Consider the following 23540-nt stretch of genomic DNA (forward strand, 5'->3'; position numbering starts at 1 on the left):
ATTTAACTAAAGTATGCTAACTTTAGCCGGCTAACACAACAATGCAGGCCACCGGCAGCTCGAGCAGAGGATCATTTTGTCTGCAGCTTTTACTTCATGGTGCTTTATATCCCAACTACTTCCTGTGAGTGGGGAAGGGGTTTGAAGGTGTGCCGCCAAACAGCAGTTTTTTAATTTTGATTCTACAGGAATGAAAAAGTCATACTGTTCCTTTTTAATGTAGCAGCTACTTCCTCCCAGTGCACTCCACATTAAACCTTTCGTGTCGTTTTTTTTTTTTTAAGATGCCAACTCTACTGAATTCCACCCAGAATCAAAACACCCTGTGGTAAGTTCTGTTGATTCAGTGTAAGACTGTCGGGCCTGACACGTGTTTGGTCCTCAGTGTAATGTTTGACCTTTACAGGTGATCGATATGCCAGAACACAACCCGGGACAGATGGGCGGGACTATGAGGCTCGGAAAGAGGCGGACCATTTTCAAGACAACCAACAGCGTGATACGTGAGTGAAGAACGAAGAAACCGCTCTTGAAGTTGAGTTGAAGAGCGAAGTCGATGTGTTGATGTACCTGCCTTGCGTTTGTATTCCAGGCAGACTTTACGGAGATGCAGAGTATGTGGATGAAAGGCACAGACATCGCTTTGAGGTTTGTTTACCTCTCTGTTTATCCCGAGCAGTGTACCTTGCCTCTTTGACTGTTCTTCAGTTCTGAACCTTGAATGTTTGATTTTGTTCATGTCCAGGTCAACCCTGAGCTCACGAGTCACTTTGAGGAGAAGGGCTTCCGCTTCGTAGGTCAAGACGTGGAAGGGGAAAGAATGGAGGTCATAGAGCTGGATGGTACGAAACGTTCAACATTTTATCTTCAGATCAATTCTCATATCAAATGTCACGCGGGTGTTTGTTTACCTCGGGTTCATATTTTGTAGTTCAGAAGTTGTTCCAGCGAGCTGTTGATTATCAGTCCTCGTCAAATGAAACAAACACGTCTGATTATTTCATCACATCAAGGAGAGCTTTTCCATTTATAATATGTCCTTCTCTGTAATGTTTGTATGCACTCTTGAGCTCACTCACACTCGACAGTATGTACCATGCCCTCGCAGGCTTCACCCTGCTATACATAGCTTTCATTATGGAGTGTTACCGCTGTGTCTGACTGAAAGGACTTAGAATAAAACGCTAAGTAGATTTCATGTCCTACCATGTACGGACGTGAACTTGAGTGCGTCCCTAATTTTTTTTTCCTTCAGTCCGCCTGTCTGGTAAACTCAGCATTTGTCAAACATGCATTAAGCTGTATAACAAGTGTAAGAAATAACCGTGGTTAGGCCCGCTTAGTCCTGTTTGAGTGGCTCCCTGGATGGTTGCAAATATAACACTGAGTAACCCTCAGCTTCAGGAATCCCCTTTTTAAATATTTTTTTTCCTTTTCCCAGATCATCCGTACTTTGTCGGAGTGCAGTACCATCCAGAGTTCACTTCTCGACCCATCAAGCCGTCGCCTCCATATTTCGGTTTACTGCTTGCTGCTGCTGGAAAGATCCAGAGCTACTTACAGAAGGGCTGCCGTCTGTCTCCTAGGTAACCATACAGCATCATATTTACACAGATTAGCTTGAACACTGTTTTTATCAGGTCTGATGTTCGAATTCTGTTTGTTGGATGCAGGGATACATACAGCGACCGGAGCGGCAGCAGCAGCCCAGACTCGGAGATATCAGAGCTTAAACTACCTTCCATCTCAAGTGAATGAGTCTGCTCTAAAAGTCAATAAAGTTTTTACCAATGAACCTCAATGTTACACTATACTGAGTCAGAAACATTTTGTAAAGAACTCTAGTTATGGTACCACTGTGGGTAGAGTCATCGTCTCGACAGGAAGGTCGAGAGTTCTATCCCCAGCTCCTGCGAGCAACACATCTGTCCTTGGGCAAGACACTTACTCCTGAATTGCTGTCAGGGTGTGTGCAGTTCGCTGCTCCTGTGCTCGAACACTTGGAGCACTCATTGCCTCATGGGGTTAATAATGGAACTGAAACTTATCTTGTATTGCATGTGGACAAATACACTGGGGCCTTGCTGTGAATATTACTACAATGGGCTGCAGTTACCTTATTCAAATGGTTAATTTCTTATAAGTAAAATAAAAACATAAGCATTCAAATGTAGTTTCATGTTTTTATTTCATTTAACAGTTCATCTTGATTACAATTCTTTCCTCTCAATAAACTCGTGAAGAACCAAGATAAACAGATGGCCTGCAGTGCTGTACATGGACACTCCTGGTAGGACTCCTCCCCATCATGGTGCTCAGCCTGAAATTAAGGAAAAATCTTAATTAGTGCAGTTCCACGCCATTTGTGCCTCATAAGTTAAAAAGGCTGATCTCAGTCCCATATCCGCAAGCTTCATCCAACAGTCCTCTTGAGTTGTGTGATCATCATGGATCAGTAGAAGGAAAAAAAAAAAAACACATCAGAGCAAAGAATTTTGACATACCTGCACAAGCCAGGGACACAGCACAGGCAGCTCTCATACCAGACAACGAGCAGATGAGCTCACTGATGCCTACAGGAGAAGAAAACCGTTAGCTAGAGACATTAACTAAAGTTGACTTGTGTACCTTATATTCTTCACTGCTGCATCAACAAACATGACTGTCGGACAGTTGAGTGGCCGCTTAAGGCACAAGAGGCCACAGCAGTCAAAGACCACCCTATTTTCTTGCACACATTTGGAGAACCACGGGCTACTACACAAGCCCAGGTCCTTAGGATAGCATGCGTTCAACTCTGACAATAGTTGAAGTGTACCTTAACAGCAGACGTCTTTATTGGAGTCACGCTCCTGGTGGTCATCCTGCAGGATCACCTAGCAGAGGAATACAGAAAAATCAGTTTCCACAAATATTTTCCTACTGTACTCATTGCAACTCTAGAAAATGTGGCTCAGTTATAAATGTCTCAATCAAGCCGTATCTCAGTGAGGGCAAGTTTGTCATCACAGCCAAAACTAGTTCTTTAACTTCAGGCTGAAGAAATTACCGTCATGTGATGCATTTTCGGTTTTTCCTCCTTCCTTCATCAGTGTGAAATACCTGCATAAAGACAAATAACATGGTTTAGACAACATAAGGTTATATATATTCAGTGGCTTTATAAAAAAAAAAATTCCTTTCAGTTTGTCCTTCCCCTTAATGTTGCTTGAGCAGTTATTTGCAAACTGAACAGCGACCGTCGGTGAAAGTAATCCTCTCGGCATCCTGTTGACCGATCGCTGCTACAGGAGAGCACGAACGGCTTCGATAGGAGCCTGATGTAAAGAAAGTCATGGGGAAGAAAACTCAACATACCTGCTGCTCATGCAGACACCCATGGTTGGAAATTCTCCGAGATATGATTTCACCCTGTAAGATGACAAGGACTTAATTGAACGCGCACGTTTGACCAAAACATCCAAATTCAACTATTAACGAGAATTAAAGACCTAAAATGCAACACGGATCATTCATTTCCAAAATGAGTAAATTACTCTAAAGCAAACCCATTTACCAAATAAGGCACACAAAGTTCCTAACCTTGAGAAACGTTACTTTGATGAAACAACGCAAACTTTGTTTGTAATATTGCATTATGGGCATTGCAGTTTGAAGCAGTGACTTGCAGAGGACCTAACCACGTGGATGGCTAGCATTAACGAGCAGCTTAAAAGTACAACATTTAGCCCACGTTTTATTTGTTTTAAGTTACACGATTTAGCTTAACATGGAAAAGACTTTAAAAAATAAAAAATAAACTCATTAAACGTGCCATGAGGTTATAACTCACGCCACATGGCTAGCAGCTATCCGAGATAACTTTAGGACGTTTAAACAAAAACGCTATTTGTAGCCCAAACCAACGAATAGCTCGGACTGTATTTCTATACAAATCTCATCAACATCATAACAACTTATTTAACGAACATTTTATTTTAATTACTGAAAATATTAAGACTCACGGCCTTACCAAATCTTTTCAGCCGCACAGTGTCCTTGTGAAGGAGTCGAAGAGGAAGAGACTGAAAGGAGTGTTCCATGGACTTATATATACGCTCGCGCCAAGCAGCAGGTCGCCGATTGGCTGACGTTGTACAATGGCATGATGGGACATGTAGTTTAAAACACGTTTCTTAGTCGTGCTCCCTTTGGGGTAATTGTTAAGTTAGCCCAGACACAGGTGTACCAACAAAAACAGATTTTAAAATTCAATAAATCTATTCTGTCTTCCTATGAGAAGACAATTGTAAATTCTGTGTGCAAATACGTGAATACACTGAAGAGAAACACCGGAAATAGTCTGTCAAACATTGGCTACTTCAGAACCACGGACAGCAGCCTGCCTACAAATATTGACCGTCTGCCTGTGATAACGACTGTGCAGTGTGTCGTATTACAGATGTACAGCTGTTTTAGCATGGCGTTTTTAATTAAACGTTAAGTAAAGTGAAATTATCTGCAGAAATTTCACGCAAAGTTGCCAAAAAAATCCTCTTGGTGCGAAATTCCTCCTGCGAGGAGGCTACAGATAGCCCAGATAGCTTCTGTGTAAGATACGGCCATAATTTACGTTTTCAAGTGTCCTTAAAGTCAAACAAGGGCTCATCGCTGACTTTAAAGCACAACTGGCTCATTCACGTCTGCAGCAAGTGTATAGTTGTGGTCAAATGTCATGTGTAGTAGTGCATAGGTAAATCTATCACATGATTGCTCAGCGTCTGTGAGCAGAAGGAGGAGCAGGGGGAGCGGGGCTTCATGTAAACACAGCGCGCACAGGGCTTTGTTTCACACACACACACTTACACACTTATACACATACATCCACACACACGCTCGTCGCAGGCATCCCCGTTCTTCTAGTCATGCCATGGATATTTTGTGGCAATACCAGTTCAGGATCATTTTACTCGGGGATTCAACAGTGGGGAAGTCGTCGTTGCTGAAGCGCTTCACGGACGGAATCTACAGCGATGTGGCGGATCCGACGGTCGGAGTAGATTTCTATGCCCGCTCGCTTGATGTCGAGCCCGGGGTGAAAATAAAGCTCCAGCTCTGGGACACTGCTGGACAGGAACGATTTAGGTAAATATTAATTGGCCTAGGCTAAATGTATGATCTCCTAAGTGATTGTGACGACTATCCTTCACCGAGGTGATTTGGCGTTTAATCATGCATCAGGCCTATGCTCGCTGTCGTGTTTGGCTCAAAATAAAATGAAACCCTTTAAATTGAATTAAGGCCATTCCCCCCCTTGTTGTGCTGTAATGAAATGAGTGTGGACAGTGGGGAAAGGAAATGATATTGGCCTCGATCTGCTGGTGCCCTCGCCTTTATTCTAATAGCAAAAATGGAGTTGCATCATTGCGTTCATTCACGGTTGGATGATGAGCAGCCTCCTCATGTTTAGGCCTCGGATTGACTCAGATTGAGATACAGACTCCACAATCTCCAGTGCTACACACTTACAGTATAACAACTGTGTTCTCAGATCTAGTGTTTGACATTCATCTAGCCTGCCCTGTTGCTTGTTCTGTTTCACGGTGTGTCCCGGCTGTCATGCGTAATTTCCTTTAAAGTACCTCTGTGTCTGGAGATGCAGCTCTCCTGCTCTCAGATCTGCTTTTCTCGTTTGAAGCCAAAGCATCAGAGGGTGTTTTCCTGTCAGGCTTCACCACATAAGACTTCCACTTCTCTTTTAACTTGGAGAATGGTTTTGTGGAATCAGCCAGCTTTATTAAAAAAAAAAACCCAAAACAAATATACCCCTTGCACTGCACTGTCTAAATCCGAAATCCTGTCAGATCATTACCAGACTTGGTGTAGAGAGGGTCAACAATCCCTGGGTCTGTCACGTTTTGGGGCACATAATCAATTCAATTTAATTCAAATGCAAATTGCTGAACCTTTTTTTTTTTTGTCCGTGGAGTTCACATTCAAATTTGACATTGCCATATCATCTCTTATCTGGACATGGACAGATATTCTGAATGAAAGACTCGTTTGGTGTTTTGGCTGTAGCCATCTTGTTTTCCAGAACAGGAAGTGACCATATTGGGAATGGAAGGTTGATATAAATTGCTTTGGTTATCATTGACAGGTAAGGGTGGTAGTCTTGTCAAACACGGGTAATGCTGCAAATCATATACTAATATCACCACCTCATTCATTCTTAATGGGACCATAATTTACAGAACGAACATCCGAATGTACCCGAGAAGACTTCATGAACATTTGGAATGAGATGCATGTGGATCAGGAAATGTTTTTAAGTAATCATTAAAATTTTTAATCGGCTACTTGGACACTGTTGGCCCCATGTACGGAGGAAAGTCTACAAACAAGCAGGTGGCCTGGGTTTGAGTCTTTCGCCTATTCGCCCCTCTCCCCACTGGTTTCCTACTCTATCCACTCTGTCCTTTCAAATTAAGGCCCGTTGACCTTTAGAAAGAATGAAGGTTTAAAGTGCATGCAGCATCATTACTGCACAATTCAAAGAAGCTATACTTTGACTTTTTGTGGAGTATAGGGTTTTTTTAATCACATTTCAGTGCCTTTCGTGTGACCATGTGTTAAATTCTAGTGTTACATTTTCATTACTTCAATGTCAATATATTCACATATGTTTCTCATAATGCCTAAATGTTTCAACTTGCCCCAGAAACACACACAGTAGAACCACTTAGCAATTAAATTACAATTAAACACATTTTGAAATGAATGTCATTCATGCATTTTGGCGAGTTTATTCTTTGTCGTGCCTTCGACCAACTCGATTACAAGTTAATCCAAACAATTTAACACTGCTGTGGTACTCCAGATTGCAGCCGTCGTGTGTCTTGTTAGAGCTCTTTGGAGACAGATTAACAATCCCTGAAGCTGGAAAGAATGCAGATGGTTGGTGTTTTATCTTAGGAATCACCGGGTCGAGCTAAGCGGGGCCTGACCTTACAGCTTTGTGAAGCTCATGGTGATAATACAAACCCAGGCATGATAGTGTTTTATTATTCTGTTGTCAAACTTGATGGGTTTCTTAAGTCTACTCACGTTTGTCTTCACTGCAGACTTCAAACTTTCCTTTGACAAGACTTAACCGTTTATGTATCTACTCAACAGGTCCATCACAACATCATACTACCGTAACTCCGTGGGTGGGCTGCTAGTCTTCGATCTCACCAACAGGAAGACCTTTGAGCATGTGAAGGAGTGGCATAAGGAGGTGAGTGAGCACATCCTGCCTCACCACATGGTCTACATCCTCATCGGCCACAAGAGCGACCTCAACAAGGATCGCAAGGTGAGCCGGGACGAGGCGGAGCAGCTGGCGGCCGAGCTCGGCATCCGCTACGTGGAGACGTCCGCCAAGTGCAACAGCAACGTGGACCGAGCCTTCGAGCTGCTGACCAGGGACATCTACGAGCTGATGAAGATGGGGGAGATAGTCACCCGCGACGGATGGGATGGAGTGAAGAGCGGCCTCACTGCCAAGGTCCTCTACCCGGAGGACGAAGAGGAGCTGGCAACTGCGACGGCGGAAAAGGGCTGCCACTGCTGACTTCGAACTCTCTTGTGTCCAAACACTGTCTTCTCGTCACACCAAGAGCTCACCTCGTCTCACAGCCGTCCCATCGAAACCAAGTCTCTCAGGCTCAGCACCCTGATCTCACCATCCATCACCTCCTCACCTTGTGCTTCGTGCCCTTTCTGTGTTCAGGGTCTTCTGACTACTGGAGTTTGATCTAAGACGAGGGTTGTGTATCTTTGAAGTTGTATCTCTTCACTCACACGGTGTAGCATGAAACAGCCTGTTTGCGACCTCGTTGGGTTCATAAATGCTACAGACGGGATCATGTAGTGGACTTAGCTTAGTATGTGGCCAATACTCCTTTACACAGCTCTTGGGGTTGATGGACTTGTGAGCATACTGAAGGTGCAGAGAAATGGATGGACTGTGATGTCCTCTTGTCTGGCCTCTATTGTGGGTTTCTACCTGTCAAAGTGTGCGCAATGCTTTTCCCTGCGATCGTTTGTGACTGTAAACTTGTAAATAATAGTGAAATCTATCGAGATAAAAGAGGGTCACAGAAAAGTTATTTAAATAATGATGTGAGCAGACACAGTGCACTCTCCATGTTAATCAATGTGCTACGCCGTGCTACTGTAAGCTGTATGTGCACTGACGCCAAACTGACTCATTCTCTGAATAGATGATTAATGTTTTTGTAAAGAATAGAGATAATTCTAGTTTAGATGTATACATATAAAAATAGGCCATTTTAATGGAGGTAGACAGTCCCATTTAGGTCATTGTGTGATAGCATCAACAGGAGCAAGACATCCAGCGTGTCAGCCGTCAGTCATCATCAGACCTTTAAAGGATCCGTCAGCTGAAGTGAAGCTGAGTCTGACTGAGGGAAAAAAAACCGGGAGTTTGATTATCACCTGCAGCTGTTTGTGTCTCAGACAAACAGCAGCTTCTTTTGTTCTCAATTCACAGAAGTAATATTCCATTCAGACGGGAGCTGATGCCAACTCATTAAATCCTGTCGTGTAGATCTGTGCTGCTTTTGTGGACCTCTCTTATGCTGTGTTCAAGAGGTGTCAGGAGAAAAAAAAACTTGAGTTTAATTCCGCAGAAAGGCAGTCTTTCAAGTGCAGGATCTTTCAAAAGCTTTGAAGGATTTCTTTTATCGTGGATTTTGCAGTCGTCCAAATTCACTAGAGTCTCAGCAGACCAGTGCTTTAAGGCTCAGAATCTTGGATTAGGGTTTTGGGTGGCTCACATGTCTCATTAGTGACTCCTGTTGCACATTTCTGCCTGACGAAGTTGCTTGTTTTGATCTCTAAAAGAACAGTCATGTATTTGGGGGGAACAAGTCGTTTTGCTTGCTTCTGTAGAGTCAGATGTGGAACTTGTAACTGCTCCATTTCTGTGTGTTTGGTATAAAGCTTGAGCTAATTAAGATACCTTAGCACTAAGACTGAAGGCAGGAGTAAACTGCAAGTCTGGCTCCCTCCATAGATGAAAATGCACCCAACTGTAAGCTAGCAGAGAGATATTTGATTCTGCATATTTACATTTTTCCCTGTAAAAAAAACAACATGCCACTGAGGACAGTGGATGTTGATTAAGGTTTAAAGTATCCAACAGTGCTGAAGTTGGATTTCTGCTCACATCTCCCACTTACTTCTTTTTTATTTTACCCATCCAATGTGGGAATGTTCTGATTGGAAATCTTAAAAAAATAGTTCTACCCCTCGCTTCACGGTCCATAGTTTGAAGAATTTAAAGTCAACATTTAGAAAAAAAACCCAGTTTCATTAGATGCATAAGATAAATCATTATCACTTTTGATGTTCTAATATACTTTTTAAAACTACTAATGGAACAACTTTCTTGACATTGCCGGGCCAAATGCTGAAATATAACCGACAGCCAAAGTGAGAAATATTTGATAAAGCAAGCTGAACATCTGTTTTGATTTTACTGGAGCTTTAAAATGCTGATGTATTCTTTTTGCACTGCGTTAGGCAAAGCTGCTTTCTAGCCTTGCACAGCTTAATGCACGATTAGGAGAGTACTAAATATTATGAAGAAGTGTTGTTGCTGAGATTTTAAACTTGGTCCCAAGGCAATCAGAACTCTGGTTTCCTTCTCATGACAATGAGTCTGTTTCAGAAATGATTGCCTGCATCGGTTGACTTTTAAATCCAGAACATTCATCTGCGTGTAATAAATTGATCAATAACACTTGTTTAAAAAAATGGCCATTGACTTATCTTTGTACATGAGTGAGTCTACCTTTGACACAACTAACGTCAGCTGTAGTGGAGCCTGTGAGGCTCAGCTGGCTGTTCTGAACAAGGAATTTCGTCTCAAACTTCCAGCAGTGATAGTCTACCTTTGACACTGGGGATCATGATTGATTTTAAGTCTCTGGAGGCGTTCGACTTGAGACACTAGTAATCTGTTGTCTACAGACCTAGTGTATACAATACACCACAGTTCACGTTGCCTGGGAACCCACTTCCTGTCACGTTGCTTATTCACCTTTCACCAGCATCTCACACACAAAACAAGAACTGTTCACACACGTAAACAGCAAAAGATTATGCATTAACATTTTTACTTTTGCATTCATGTGACCAAACTGACATTTCTCATGAGCTGATTGGCTGTATGGGTGATCCACAGGATGTACTGTACACTATCGCTGCTTTGTATTTGATAAGGAATGTATTCTTTGACATTTGCACCATCCCTTTATTCTTACTTTCAGTGTAGATTCAAACATCATGCTTCCTGTTAAAGCTAGGTTTACTCATTGTATACAACAACAAATAGCCTACACTTGATGTTTTTTGTTTGTCTGACAATCACATGTTCTCATTTCGTGTCCTTAAACAGGAGGGCTCTGATCAACCTTGATAAATGTCCTTGTAACGTTCAAAACCGCCATTCGTTCATCGAGTCCAACTGTAATACGACTAAGACTACCTTCCAGCGCTCATCTACTAAACAGGGTTAACTTGTATATTGTTTGAATGTGTCCGTCATTGCTGTGCTGTTAGCAAACTGTTCTCCAGTGAGCATGATTTCCTTTCATAGACACAGCCTGCACAGCGGAGGGGCTTGTTGCACCACACAGCCTGAAGATGGAAGACTGTTGGAAATCCAATTGGAAGGACAACACCAAAAGACAGCAGGACAAGTTTTCAAAGATTGATTCTATTAGAGGAAATATTATGACTCTGCGTCAATACCATACCTAGATGCCAGTATATCCACCAGTGTTAAACAGTTGATTTTACAGCAGCGTTGTTTTTTTTTTTTTTTAAATTCCTACAGACTATGATCCTGCAAACTGTGGGATGATGATAAAATGGCCTTTATCCAACATCTTTCATAATGAAGTAGTTCAATATTTTGGAAATGTTCCTTTATTAGGTTTAATGAAGGGACTGGATCAGAATAATAACAAAAAAATGTTGAAAATTACAGAAGTTGAGCCAGGATGCAACTGTCCTGAGGTTAAGGACTGCAAGGAGTGAGAATCTTCTTTCCAGTTCTAGTTTGCTCTCATGTATGATATTAAAGGAGTAGTTCAACATTTGTAAGATTGACACCATTCTCAATTGGAGCTAGGCTGCCAAGTGGCTCACTTTGCGTAAAGATTGTGAGAAAGTGGAAAATGCAAACCTGTTCCCGTGGTACTTTAAAAATATTAACCCCTGTTCAATGATCAATTGCAGCTGTGTCCTTTTTTGTTCAAACAGCAACATAAAGACGAGGTTGCTTCATGTCACATGCTGGAGTAATTTCTGGACGGCTCACAGAGGGGTGCAGGGACATCCACAGTGAGGTGTGAATTTGTTAGGAATGATAAAGAAACCCTGTGCTGTTCAAGTGTAGTGCAAAAGAAGGGAGGAATAATTTATTGTCAGAAAAACGGAACTCAGCAAACACTCCTTACGGCTACATTTCTGCTTTTACTGCTCTGTAAGTCTGTACACATTGAAGAAAAACCACATGCACTGAGATAATAGTACATGTAGGAGTGTTTCATGCACAGAAAATAAAAATAAAAAACCTCTGGACTGAATCAGATAGCTCCTTTTAGCCTCAATGCTAGGTTAACATTGGAAGCAAATTACATTTTCCAAAATGTTGAACTACGCCTTTAGATGGTGGTGTTTTATGTTGTTATTATTATTATTCCTTTTGAATAAAACCAAACTAATCCACTAATAATGCTCCTGTTCAAGATTACAGGTGCAGATGGAAGGCCTGCATGAGAGTGCATAGCACATAACCATTCAGATCCTGATCCCCATGGTCACATCTCACAGCTTTATTGAATAAATGTTATTTATTTGAGATATTAGGTATAAGGTATTTGCCTTTCATTTGATGTGTTTTATTGATTGGTTAAAAAAATAAATAGATGTCCTATGAAACATGGTTTGGGCTCAATGATTTTTAATTGTGGTTTAGCGCCCTCTTCAGGCAAATTGAAGGAATATAAGCATGACCTACATTGCCTTGTTCAGTGCATTGACGGGGAAACTTGGGTTTTTGCCTAGGAGTGATATGAACCAAATCAAGCCCGAGACACCAACTTCCATTAGAAACAATAATGATATTCGCATAGCTTCGTGATGATACAGTCAGGTTTAAAGTGCAAAAGACAGGGAAAAAAATTAAACAGTTTATATCAGCAGGAAGTTTGTGACGGTTTTTTTAAAATGACATCAGTATGTATAATCTGAGAATGAAGATATTTATTTCAGCATGAACGCAAATTATATTTGATATTACAAACACTCAAAGCGTATGCGGTTAGATATGTCATCAAAGCAGATTTTTTAAATATGACAATACAATTTATTTTAAACAGAAAAAAATCCTGAGTAACTAAACCATTCAAATTGAAAAAATATTCCGAGTATTCCTATTTGCAAACGTCCTGTGTCTTTAACAAGTATTGAGTGAGTGAAGCCGTATCAATAGAAACATTTAAAATTTATAGTTTCTAATCTTACTTGAACGTAACACTATTTGTCAGACGCATAGATTTTGACCAATAGGAGCTAACTGTACTTGATGGTCCCGCCCATTTTCACCCATCATCCTTAGCGACAGATAAACCCACGCACTAAAATGAAGTAAATGCCAGTTACTAGTTAATTATTGGGTTCATAAAAGACACAGTGGTTATTAATAAAGTTAAATCTCACATGTCGTGCTTTAAACGAACTGAAACACTGAACTAGTTTTTGCTTTCGACCTCTGAGTGAGGGACATGTTGGTACTGCTTATTATGTGGGGCGTTCAAGGGTGGTGTTAAAAAGGGCTTCTGCCATGTCTGGCACTGGAGAGGTGGGGAAATCCACCTTTCCAGCGGAATCGCCATCAAGAGATTTCGGAAGCATAATTTTTAACACATGGGGCAGCTAGTGATCGCTTATCCTGGCGCCCCGCACTCATCATGTGAAAGAAATGCCTGCTTGACTTAAAATTGTTGTATACAGAGATAGTCGAAGATGTGGATATGTAATCTGTTTTATACAGTGACATGTCAAACTCCTTATAGTAAGTGCGTACGAGCCAATCAGTGGCAGAGTAGGGCCGAAAGGGGGTCATCTCTTCACCAGCAAAGGGAAAGAAAAGATTACAGGGATATATTCAATCGTTGGTGTAAATCAGAGAAGATTTTGAAGTGGAGACTGACGAATAAGTGCATGGACCCTTCACTACACCATTGCCTACATTTATTTACAGTTTATTAAGTTAAGTACGCTGCTGTATTGTTTGTAGTCATCATGGTCTTTTAATTTGTATTTTATTGTAAAGTTTTAATCGTTCACATGTTTTTTCAAAAAATCTAGATGTTTAATGCCATATGCAGTCTCTACCTCACCTTTTAAGACCTCTTTATTTCTACCTTGACAACAAGAGCACAACGTTGCATCTACAGAAAGTGTGACCGAGTTTCTTCACAGTCTACAACTGCAGTGAACTTGGTAAATACAGAAGCTTTAACATAAGTTTCAGACGCATTTTGTTCGGGTTTACAGGAGCGTGATAATACAGAGCGAGCGATGTGCAGCAGGAAGTCAAGCCATATCAGCGAAGTACGCATGCGCACAACGCTCTGTACAATCTAGGGCTGCGTTTTCTCCTCATAAAACGGTAAGGACAAGCTTCTCATTTCAATATGTGCTTTTTTTAAACACACTTGTACGTGAGGGGGAAAAAGCAGCTGCTCTTACAGCAGCAACGATGGTTTTAGCCGGGGTTCGGGGTGAATTGCGGAGAGGGGGGCTCGGCCAGCCAGGCTCGCAGAGAGAATGGAGGGGCAACGCCGTCGCCGCCGCGCCGTTGTTTGCTGTACGTGCCGCCGCACAGGGAGACGTCATTTTGAGGGGGAGCGGAGAGTTAAAATGCAGAGTTACGAAGGGACGTACGGTTCAGAGACAAGCGGCACGTAACCGTCACACTGTAAATGCAAAGCTTTAACCGTCTCGGCCAGTATGGCTCACAATATTGTCCACTTTTCCCCCCGCACATCATGTAACGCCCTTGCGTGAGCCATAATGGCTACCGCCGACTGTAGTGGCTGAGTGTCTGTGTGGATCTCTGCAAAGAAAAAGCAATCAGATATCCTCTGCGACCGTAATATCCAATCTAACGTAGGCATATTGCGCCTTTTTTTTATCGGCATCACGTTAGGGTAATGGTACATGATTGTGTGAGTTAGCATCCTCTCGGACCCCGGTCGTTTTTTGAGCTTCTCTGCACGGGGCTGGGGGGAATCTCACTCACTTCGTCTGTGGCTCTAAATGAACATTTTAATCCAAACTTGCACGGTTTATGACTGTTTACTATGAGTTAGGCTTTTGATTAATTTAATTCTTTTTTAATGCACTTCACGAAACGTAAAAAAGACATCTGCGTTTAAACGTTCTAACTAATATTTACAAACATTATATTAACAGATTTTTTTTATAGTATTGCTCTTTTTTTATTTTTTTTTTACGGAAGACGATAAGGGCCAAGCAGGAGAAATAATAATGAGAGGAGGAAGTTTTTATATTTCATTGCAGCACACTTCAAGAAAAGAAAAGGAAGGTCCAAATGTGGAGATAAATATGGATATCTAAAATTTAAAAACACATTTGGGATTAAAGTCGTAATTTCACGAAATCACATTTTCACTAAATTCTTGATTTAAAAGTGTGAAAGTTGGAGAATGTAAAACAAATTCTATGATATATTTTTTGAATTATATACACAAACTTTATTTAAATGAAATAATGTTTCCGTGAAAACAGCTTGGAGCTAAAAAGCTAACAAGTGAGTTACTGTGTTACTGTGTTACATTTTTAATTTCTGAAAGGCTGCATGTTAACCTCAAATACAACTAGTAGAGTTTAATGTTAGTAAGCTCACAAAGATGTTTGACAGATGTTTTCCAGCAGTTGTAATTTCATTTTATGGACAGGTTTTTGGAGCAGGTCTTCGGGTTCTGAAGCGGCGTAGGAAGAATCCTAATAACATCACAGCATCTAAAATCTTAAATACAGAGCTGTCTCCACCAAACGAGAATGTTATCTGTTTTATTTTCTTGCTAGAGTCACCATCAGATGAACACACTCACATATGCTTATGTGGAGCTTTACAGCTATTTTAATAAAAATTTTAATCTTTCACTCTGCACTGTAACTTTTAATTCTTTTAATGTTTTTCCTTAAATTAATTTTATTTGAAATATTTTTACTTCAACATATTTTAAGTTTTAATAACTTCAGTGATTTTTAACTTCTCTCTTTTAATGTATCTTGTGTTTTCCTCTGTCATGCTGCTTTTGATGTCTTGTGTTCAGCACTTTGAATTGCCTTGTTGTTGAAATGTGCTGTATAAATAAACTTGCCTTGCCTTTTACAGGATATTTTTGAATCTATTTTTTTTTTCATTGCAGATGAACAAACTGGATAGCTGTTCTATGAAAGCGGCCCCCCTCTGCATTCTGCTCTGAGTGTGATGGCGACAAATGAAGAGGTCACGGTTTCCATGGCCGAGGTGGTGATGGTGAAGGCTGACAGTGAAGAAGACCCCAATGACCCGAATAAGACTCAGGTCATCCTCCAGCTCCAGCCAATCACCACTGGGTATGTATTAACGCCATGTGTTCCTATGAACGAAACTACAGTCCTCTCCAAATGCAGGGAGGAAGAGAGGCCAAACCCAAATGTGTGATCTAAAAGAAGATTAAACTTGGTTTGTTTTCAGAGATGAATCTGCTGAAACAGACGCTGCTGTCATGGCCGTCGAAGCACATCCAGGTACGAGATTGTCGGCTGATGTTTTGACAACATGCACAGAATTAGTGATGCATGCTGTACATTTAGAAGAGTACGACGTTACAACTATTTTCTCGTGTGTTTCCTCTTTATTCTTCTTAGAAGCGACTGAGGGAGAGGACGTGGAGATTGGCTGTCCGATAACATGCGGGGACTGTAAAGCTGTGTTGCTGGTGAAGAAGTTTGTGTGCCCGGGAATCAATGTGAAATGTGTGAAGGTCAGTTATCAACATTGTTTTTTAAGTGCTCAGTGTGGCTGCAGGTTTTTCCTGTTTTGTATTTTGAGTGAAACTGAGTTAAAAGACTCATAAACACTCAGATGTGGAGGAAAACACAGTCGCTTGTTACAAAACATTTCTATACATAGCTGAATCCAAATAGGTCATTCAATAGTCTGTCCCTCTGCAGGAAATAAACAGGCACTACTTCTCATGTCCCACATACAAGCACTGGGTTATTTCTTCTTTCTTTTAATATGTAGGCTTCAGACCGCTACATGCTGATTAAAAATACATGTAAATTGATCTATCACAAACTATACAACAGGATGAATGTTGGCTAATTTACCAAACAGCTGGATGCTTCCTATGATCAGTCACAGCTGGTCGAGCTGAACATGAAGAGAACGTACCGATGAAAACACCAAGTCTCACAAATGAAGTAGGAAGCAGTGCAGCAGATCATGAAGGCTGCTGTTAGCACTACTGAAGACACTCTTTAACTGAGATTTAAAAAAAGGCAGTTTTTTCAAGGTGGATTTTGTGTGCCGCCATTACATCATCACTTCCTTAGGTCACATTATTCTTGAGTCGTTGTTGCAGCCATTATCAGGGTATAAATTTTAACCTGCTCAATTTATCAATGCACAGACACAAACACGACTACGCCTCCCGTTCTGAAAAGTTGTACTTGATATTTCGTTATTTATAGAGTTCAGCAGCAAGCAGCTGTACGTTAACATTATTCAAACAAAGCAATGAGATGCTTTAATGTTGATATGAGCAAGGCTTCTCAATCGGTGCATTTACAAGAGAGGCGTACAGACAGTGACCCTTCTCTCTCCCTTCACTCTCTCACTCTTTCTCTGCTGATGTGATTCTGCTCTCTTGGTTTATCTGCGTCTTACCTCTACGCAGGAGTCAAGAGGGCCTTTTTTTTTAAAACAGGAGTTTTGTTGTGTGGCATGAAGCAGTGAGGTTCTCGCGCGCTCCTGCCCTCCATTGCATGCTCTCTCTCTCTCTCTCTCTCTCTCTCTCTCTCTCTCTCTCTCTCTCTCTCTCTCTCGTGCACGCATCATTTTACCACTAAAAGAAAACAAATGTAACAAAAACTGGTTGGAATCTCAGAAATATACTCATAATAAAAACTGGTTTATGTTATTGATTACAGACACTACATTATATTAAATGTAAAATGTGTCACCAGTCACTAACCCATAATAATCTGCACAGTTCTACGTCACACCCTGACTCTAAGTGTACCATTTAGCATTATCGTTTTGTAACAACTGTCACTGTGCAGATATGATGGTACGAACATTTATGTATGAATGAAGTCCAGCATGCTGTGTGATTTTTTGACCTGATATCCTCCTCCTCCTCCTTCAGTACGAGGACCAGCTGATTAGCCCGAAGCAGTTTGTCCACATTTCTGGAAAAGCCACTCTGAAGGACTGGAAGAGAGCCATCAGGATGGGCGGAGTCATGCTGAGGTGATGAGACTTTTTTTTCAGTGAGCCGAAAGCTATATTTCAGTATTCAGTTCGACTGCACTACAGGACAGTTTAATTACAGTCCGCATGAACGCTTTTACGTTTTACTCAAACGGTCCCTGACACTGTGGGTGATTCATGCATCCTGAATACACTTTAAAACTGATGTGTTGAAACACTCTCCGTTGCTTGATTATTCCATCATTTCAGAGCAGAATATGAGACACTGATGACACCTCTTAGCTTTTCATTACAGACCCTGTCTCTTTGAATTACAACAATCTGATGTGTTTTCATTTACCTTATTTGCACAAACAAAACATTGCCAGAACTCCTGTTAAATTATAAAAGCAATCTCAGCATTTTTAAAGGGAGCAGTGTTCTGATCTAACAAAGAATAGTTTCCACTTTATTTAAAAGTCACACGTTGTGCAAAATCCACTTTAACAAGATTTTCTAATTTGAATATGTGACCCAAGTCTCGCTACAAACCCCCCAATTATGAGAAAAAGTCCATCCTCTCCATCTTTAGCCTGCTCCGCTTTTCAGAAATGTGTGCTCAAACAGGCCGTTTGGAGATTTGTGACATCACAAAGGGCAGTAGCCCCTCCCCCAGGTGGGTGACACTCCCACAGCTAGGTGTTTGTTCTGACCTGTGAGTCTGCATCCTCATCGTAAAAACAACAGGACATGGAGCGAGAAAGCCCGAGAAACCAAAGACCTTCTTGAGAGGGGGCGTGGTCAGCCACAGCTCATTTACATATTTAAAGCTACAGGCACAGAAACAGACTGTTCTGAGCAGGTCTGAAATAGAGGGGTTTATAGACATGATCAAATACAGTATCAGAGTGTATATGACAACAAGAAACTTCACACGCATGTTTTGGGGAGCTCTGAGACTTATTTAGACTTGGAGGATAATATGCGACCTTTAAAAAACTGTTTCATGAACTGTTTTGTTTTGTGTTCCAGAAAAATGATGGATTCGGGTCAGCTGGACTTCTACCAGCACAGCACACTTTGCACCAACACGTGTCGCAGCACAAAGTTTGACCTTCTGATCAACAACACACGGTTCCCTCCTGACGGCTCGGGTCTGACCACACCAACGTCCTCTCAAAGTAAGTACATTGTTCAAAAGGTGTGATTTTAAAAATATCTAATTATATGTCTGCTTATATTTGCTTATGTCTACAGACTCAGTAAAAATGTTCAAACCTACTAAACCTAATAAAAGGATGCAGTGGCCAAAATGTAAAGCTATAGTCAGACCAAATAAGAAAAATAACTAACCTGACCTCCAAATACATTCAGACTGCTGGCTCTTTAAATCACCAGAAAAACATAATGTTTGTTCTCTCATGTAATTTACAGCTCAAGTGGTTCTGGGTAATGGCGGGGCCATGGGGGAGGACAGAGCTGAGGTTCTGAGCGGGAAGGTGGACTGGAGCTCGAGCGCTCTGGAGTCCGCAGACAAGAAGGAATATAACGAGATCTCAGGTCCTCAGAGAGCACACAGATCAGTCATTTCACACTAACGATGACCCAGAGCACGCCACTCACTGAGACCTGTGTGTGTGTGTTGTCTGCCCACAGAGGACACGCTGAACTTCTGGAAGGGCATTGCCGACGTGGGTCTGCTCGGGGAAGTGGTCACCAACATCAGCACGGAGCTGCAGGAGCTGTTGAACGGCGTGCAGCAGCGCAAAGAGCCAGCTGCTTTACAGGAAACAGGTGCGTCAGCAGGGACACACTTAAAGATCAGGGATGTGATTCCTCCAGATTTATCCTGAATTCAGACCTGAAAAGTTCAACCACCAGACATAAATAAGCCATGACCGAGTTTCAACACTTTGACTATAATGGGCTTTTTATTTTCAGTCACTGAAGTGAATTTACTTTTCTTGTCATCGTAACAGTTAACATCTTAGATCAATATTCGAGTGGATGATCTGCACTCGCTCTCTACCGTTCAAGTTCCAGTTGTAAGTCTGAAGGTGGTCAGAGAAAGAGACGTCCGCTGTTACATCTCTCCTTGAAAACGATGATTGCAGTGCAGTGTGTTCAACAAGAGCCTTCTAATGGCTCTGTCTTATTTGTTTCCTGCAGCCCCGAGCTGTCCATGGTTTTCGGCACTATGTTAGTTTAGGTAGGTAATTTATAAAAAAAAACCTCAATCTGAAGTAGGCACACCTGCTGTGATGATGGAATCACGAGTAACACTTGTATAAATTGTGCCGCTGACGAGGATGCAGCTATAAGAATTCTGCATGTCTAAGATATCGCACAAACACTGATAAAGTCGACACGCTGGTAAAAGTTTCCAGTTGATTTAATTGTGAGAAACGTAAGGAAAGACACAAATGACTTATCACAACAATAAAATGGAGCAGGAAAGGCACAAATCAGTGCATACTCATTGATCTGAATGAAGAAAAAGAAACTTTTTGTACTAATCTTGCTTTTTCATTCTTTGCCAATCACATCCCTGAAAAATGCTTCAATGAGAAACCAAAGGAAAGAAGGAACAAATTCAGCTTTCAAAACGGCGACTGTTGTAGCCGAATACTGCATGAATACTACATGACTGTTTGTTTACAACAGCTGAATTTCTTCCTCCTTTCCAACTGACCTTGTGACCCTTTGATTGATTGCCCCACTGATCCCAGATTCCTGTCTGGTAGAGGTGGCAGTGCTCAGTAACCTGGCCCAGGTGTTCGGTCTGCTCGACTCGGTGAAGAAGATGCTGGAGAGGAGGAGGCAGCAGACGGATCCCTGTCAGGAGCAGATCCTCAGCACGCTCAGCAGTGAGTACAGAACAGAGAGACACTGACACACACAGCTGATGAGCAGAATCCTCCTCTGAGATAGCTCCATTATTTAAAGTTATTTTTTGGGGCCTTTTGGATAGGGTAGCTGAAGAGAGATAGGAGATGTTGGGAGAGTTTGGGATGGTATGCAGCCGAGGTCAGATTTTCCCCCACAGCTGCTGCTTCAAGGACTAAAGCCTCTGTATGTGGGACACACAACATAACCACTGGACACATCGGCACTCCCTGTTGAATATCTTTGATTGAACTTTTTAATTTTAAACTTACTCATCTTCACTATCCTTAACTATTTAACCAATTCCAAGTGTTGACACGTCTTTTTTTTTTTCTCATTGCTCATCCGCCTGTTATGATGAAATGCAGTAAAACAGAGACGTAGGCCCGTGTCCACTGAGCGTTGACTGTGCATGAAGCGTAGGGAAAAAGATGATGGGCTCTGAGCCTTTTCTCTCTCTTTCCTGATGGAAAACAACTGTAAAAAAAAGCCGCTGGTGCAGAAAAATTGTGGAACACGAGGCCTTAGTTTGCTTTTTACATGACCAAAACCTTTTCTTTACACGGCATGCATTTCAGCCCCACAGTGAGAAAATCCCACCCTTGACCTCATAAATGGATTGAGCTTCCTCCCTCTCTGAGAGATTTCTTAATTTAAATGACTATTTACAAAGTCAATAGTAATCAGATGCACGGATTCGAAACAACAACATATTGTTTTTTCACCTTTATGAAAATATTCTGATGAAAACTCCTCCAGTTGTAAAGATTACTCTCTGAAAGTGAAAAGAGTTCACCTCTGTGTTCACTGACAGTCAGTCACTGGTTAAAGGTTAGAGTGATGGTACAGAGTGAAATGCTTACAGACATATTTACAGACTTAACTGGTTTTCAAAGAAATGTTGTTGTTCGGTTTTCTTACATATTTTATAATCTAAGACACTTTAATACTTTTTTGGTGTTGTTGAAGTTGCCCCAGGAAGCTGCAACTAAAGCAGAAGCTGAGTGTGACTTCTAAAATACAGCCTTTCTTTTAAACAGGCTATAGATTATTATTCAAAGTGTATAATAACGTTAGAGACAGAATAATCCTCATATCGACCTTTCAGTAAATTTGATAGATTTTAAGTCTTTTTTTTAACTTCAAACAACTGTTTCATCACTCCATTCACAACAACAGTCTCTCCCCCCCCCCCCCCCACACACACACACACCTCCTTCTGTAACTTTCTCTGTGTTCGACAAATGTTGTTGATCTACGCGTCTTCAAACAGCAAAGTCCCACAACAGTTAGAATAACTCTGCAGAAAGTGTCTGCTAGCAGTCTGCAAAGTTACCAGTGTACATGTTCATGCTGTAGGTTTCATTTCTGTGACATTTACAGACAGCCTGACAGGAAAAAAAACCCAAATCCTTATAGTTATTTATTTAATTTTTTTCAGCACATTAGCGTGCAGGAATAATGTCAGACATTACAGCTTCATGTTTGATGGATTCATTTCAAACATTTCTAAACACCATTTAGACCCTTAAACATGTCAAATTATAGAATGGGTTAAAACTACTGTCTGAACTCCTGACAGTTATGTGATTATGTGATTATGCCGTTGAAGTGTTTGAGTAGTAAATGAGATCAGATGCTCAGGGAAGACAACTTTTTTTTCTTTCTAATCCTTGATGAGCAAGTTTCAGGATTTGTTTTGACATCTGCTGGCCTGAGCTCAGCCCTGAATAATGTTGAAGACTGATGTTAAAGATATTAGGACACGCAGATGAAATATTTAAAGGAACAAATGAGCCAGTTGTTGATCTCGCCCTCCCTCTCACTGCTGTGTTGTGTGCTTTGTGCAGACCTGGAGGTGCAGCTGGAAGAGCAGAGGAAGCAGCAGCAGGTGCAGGCTCTCCTGTCCTGTCCTCAGCCGGCCAAAAACAAAACTCCCACCAAACGTCAGACCAAGCGACCTCGTCTCCAGAGGCCCGCCTCCACCACCACCCTCCTGACCTCCCCCATCAGCCAGCAGGCCACCCTGCAGCCGCAGCAGTTCACCGTTCTCTCCCCCATCTCTCTCTCCTCCATGGGTCAGCCGTTCACCATGGCCGGCCTGCCCATCGCCTCCCTGGCTCAGTCCTCCAACACGGTCACCCTGCTCCCCGCAGGCTCGCAGCTCTTCACCCGCTACATGGTGGCTGGGGACGGAAAGACAGACACTATCACCTTGCATCCATCCTCTGGCCTCACGCTGGTGGGCACCACCCCAATGCAGGACTCCAGCCAGCTGGGCACAATGGTGAGCCCCTTAGAGTTAGTGCACCTGAGCCAGCAGGCCGGGGGGGCGGAGATGCTGCCCATAGAAGGCCAAGTGGTGGACAGCACCATGCTGGTACAGCAGGAGGTGATGCAGGGTGAGGTGGAGGCTGGCCAGGAGCATACGGTCATCGAGATTAACCCGAACCCGATGGAGCAGGCCGTGGGAGTGATGGAGCTGCAGCTGAGCGGGGAGTCAGGAGGGGAGGGGACTGCCATGATGGTCCCGAGCGGGATGGAGGTGACCATGGCAGAAGGGGTGGAGGAGACGCAGTGCCAAATGCAGGAGGCGCAGACTGAAGGGGTTCAGGGGCTGCAGCTGGATGCCAGCGGACAGTTGTCAGGTGTACAGATCGTGGTCATAGAAGAAAATACTCAGGAAGAAAACAAGGTCAAATGAGCTGTGCTTCCTGTTTTACCCTGCAGAGCAGGAGTGGACTCATCCAGCTCATGCAGACTCATGAAACTGTAAATATATAAAATCTCCAAATCCACAGCTCGCCTTGGCCCCCACCAAGCACTAGGGTAGCCATTTTTTCTATTTTGGTGCGCGTGCACAAGCATCTCTCAACTCCTCGATGATTTGAAACGAATTATCAAAACAAAGTCAATCCTGTCTACTTGTGTTAGATTAGTATTTAAATGATAATTCTTGTTATTACAACTCAGGTCAATGTTTCCAATTGTTACATGGTGGTCACCCAGTTTACTGCTGAGATATGAGAATGTTTTTCGAAGTAGGAGTCAGACTGGGGAAACAAACGAGCTGTCAGACGAACATAAATGAAAACGTTGT

The 23540-nt window shown here is 42.0% G+C and overlaps 3 protein-coding genes and 1 long non-coding RNA gene across 6 annotated transcripts in view; 3 read left to right on the plus strand and 1 right to left on the minus strand.

The window, feature by feature from the left end:
• The window catches only part of ctps1a (CTP synthase 1a), a 219296-nt gene extending 217501 nt beyond the window's left edge, over positions 1 to 1795 (plus strand). Inside the window, exons 14-19 of the mRNA XM_079368525.1 lie at positions 285 to 328; positions 407 to 503; positions 593 to 648; positions 746 to 842; positions 1442 to 1586; positions 1674 to 1795. Of these exons, the coding sequence (XP_079224651.1) occupies positions 285 to 328; positions 407 to 503; positions 593 to 648; positions 746 to 842; positions 1442 to 1586; positions 1674 to 1758 (524 nt within the window). The 3' untranslated portion in view covers positions 1759 to 1795. The remainder of the gene's footprint in view (positions 1 to 284; positions 329 to 406; positions 504 to 592; positions 649 to 745; positions 843 to 1441; positions 1587 to 1673) is intronic.
• Positions 1796 to 2169: 374 nt separating this feature from the next.
• On the minus strand, positions 2170 to 3454 carry LOC306839710. The gene is made up of 5 exons (XR_013781233.1): positions 3358 to 3454; positions 3050 to 3102; positions 2819 to 2876; positions 2505 to 2573; positions 2170 to 2320 (listed from the first exon to the last, which is right to left on the minus strand). It is a non-coding gene; the product is annotated as an uncharacterized lncRNA (long non-coding RNA).
• Positions 3455 to 4785: 1331 nt separating this feature from the next.
• On the plus strand, positions 4786 to 10122 carry rab42a (RAB42, member RAS oncogene family a). The gene is made up of 2 exons (XM_079368137.1): positions 4786 to 5124; positions 7156 to 10122. Exons 1-2 carry the CDS (start codon positions 4910 to 4912, stop codon positions 7592 to 7594), a joined length of 654 nt encoding a protein of 217 aa, XP_079224263.1. The 5' UTR covers positions 4786 to 4909; the 3' UTR covers positions 7595 to 10122.
• A 3489-nt stretch (positions 10123 to 13611) lies between these two features.
• Positions 13612 to 23450, plus strand: gmeb1 (glucocorticoid modulatory element binding protein 1). 3 transcript variants are annotated; one of them, XM_079368524.1, is made up of 10 exons: positions 13612 to 13732; positions 15522 to 15711; positions 15833 to 15885; positions 16006 to 16121; positions 17511 to 17614; positions 18587 to 18735; positions 18989 to 19114; positions 19211 to 19348; positions 20299 to 20421; positions 22291 to 23450. In XM_079368524.1, the coding sequence occupies exons 2-10, from the start codon at positions 15584 to 15586 to the stop codon at positions 23142 to 23144; spliced, it is 1791 nt and encodes a 596-aa protein (XP_079224650.1). In that variant the 5' UTR covers positions 13612 to 13732; positions 15522 to 15583; the 3' UTR covers positions 23145 to 23450. The 3 variants fall into 3 exon arrangements, with proteins under 3 accessions (XP_079224650.1, XP_079224648.1, XP_079224649.1); XM_079368522.1 differs by having other exon boundaries at positions 13614 to 13732; positions 20284 to 20421; XM_079368523.1 differs by lacking the exon at positions 13612 to 13732 and adding an exon at positions 13784 to 14023 and having other exon boundaries at positions 20284 to 20421.
• The last annotated feature ends 90 nt before the right edge of the window (positions 23451 to 23540 follow it).

The sequence above is a fragment of the Symphodus melops genome, assembly GCF_947650265.1.
Source record: "Symphodus melops genome assembly, chromosome: 18".
Classification (NCBI taxonomy): domain Eukaryota; kingdom Metazoa; phylum Chordata; class Actinopteri; order Labriformes; family Labridae; genus Symphodus; species Symphodus melops.

Bases quoted from the DNA above. Each gene is read 5' to 3' on its own strand.
- rab42a (XM_079368137.1), top strand. From the start codon at position 4,910: ATGGATATTTTGTGGCAATACCAGTTCAGGATCATTTTACTCGGGGAT. The intron at 5,125-7,155 runs GTAAATATTAAT...TCTACTCAACAG, and splicing joins GCTGGACAGGAACGATTTAG to GTCCATCACAACATCATACT.
- gmeb1 (XM_079368522.1), top strand. From the start codon at position 15,584: ATGGCGACAAATGAAGAGGTCACGGTTTCCATGGCCGAGGTGGTGATG. The intron at 15,886-16,005 runs GTACGAGATTGT...TATTCTTCTTAG, and splicing joins GGCCGTCGAAGCACATCCAG to AAGCGACTGAGGGAGAGGAC. The intron at 18,736-18,988 runs GTAAGTACATTG...TGTAATTTACAG, and splicing joins CACACCAACGTCCTCTCAAA to CTCAAGTGGTTCTGGGTAAT.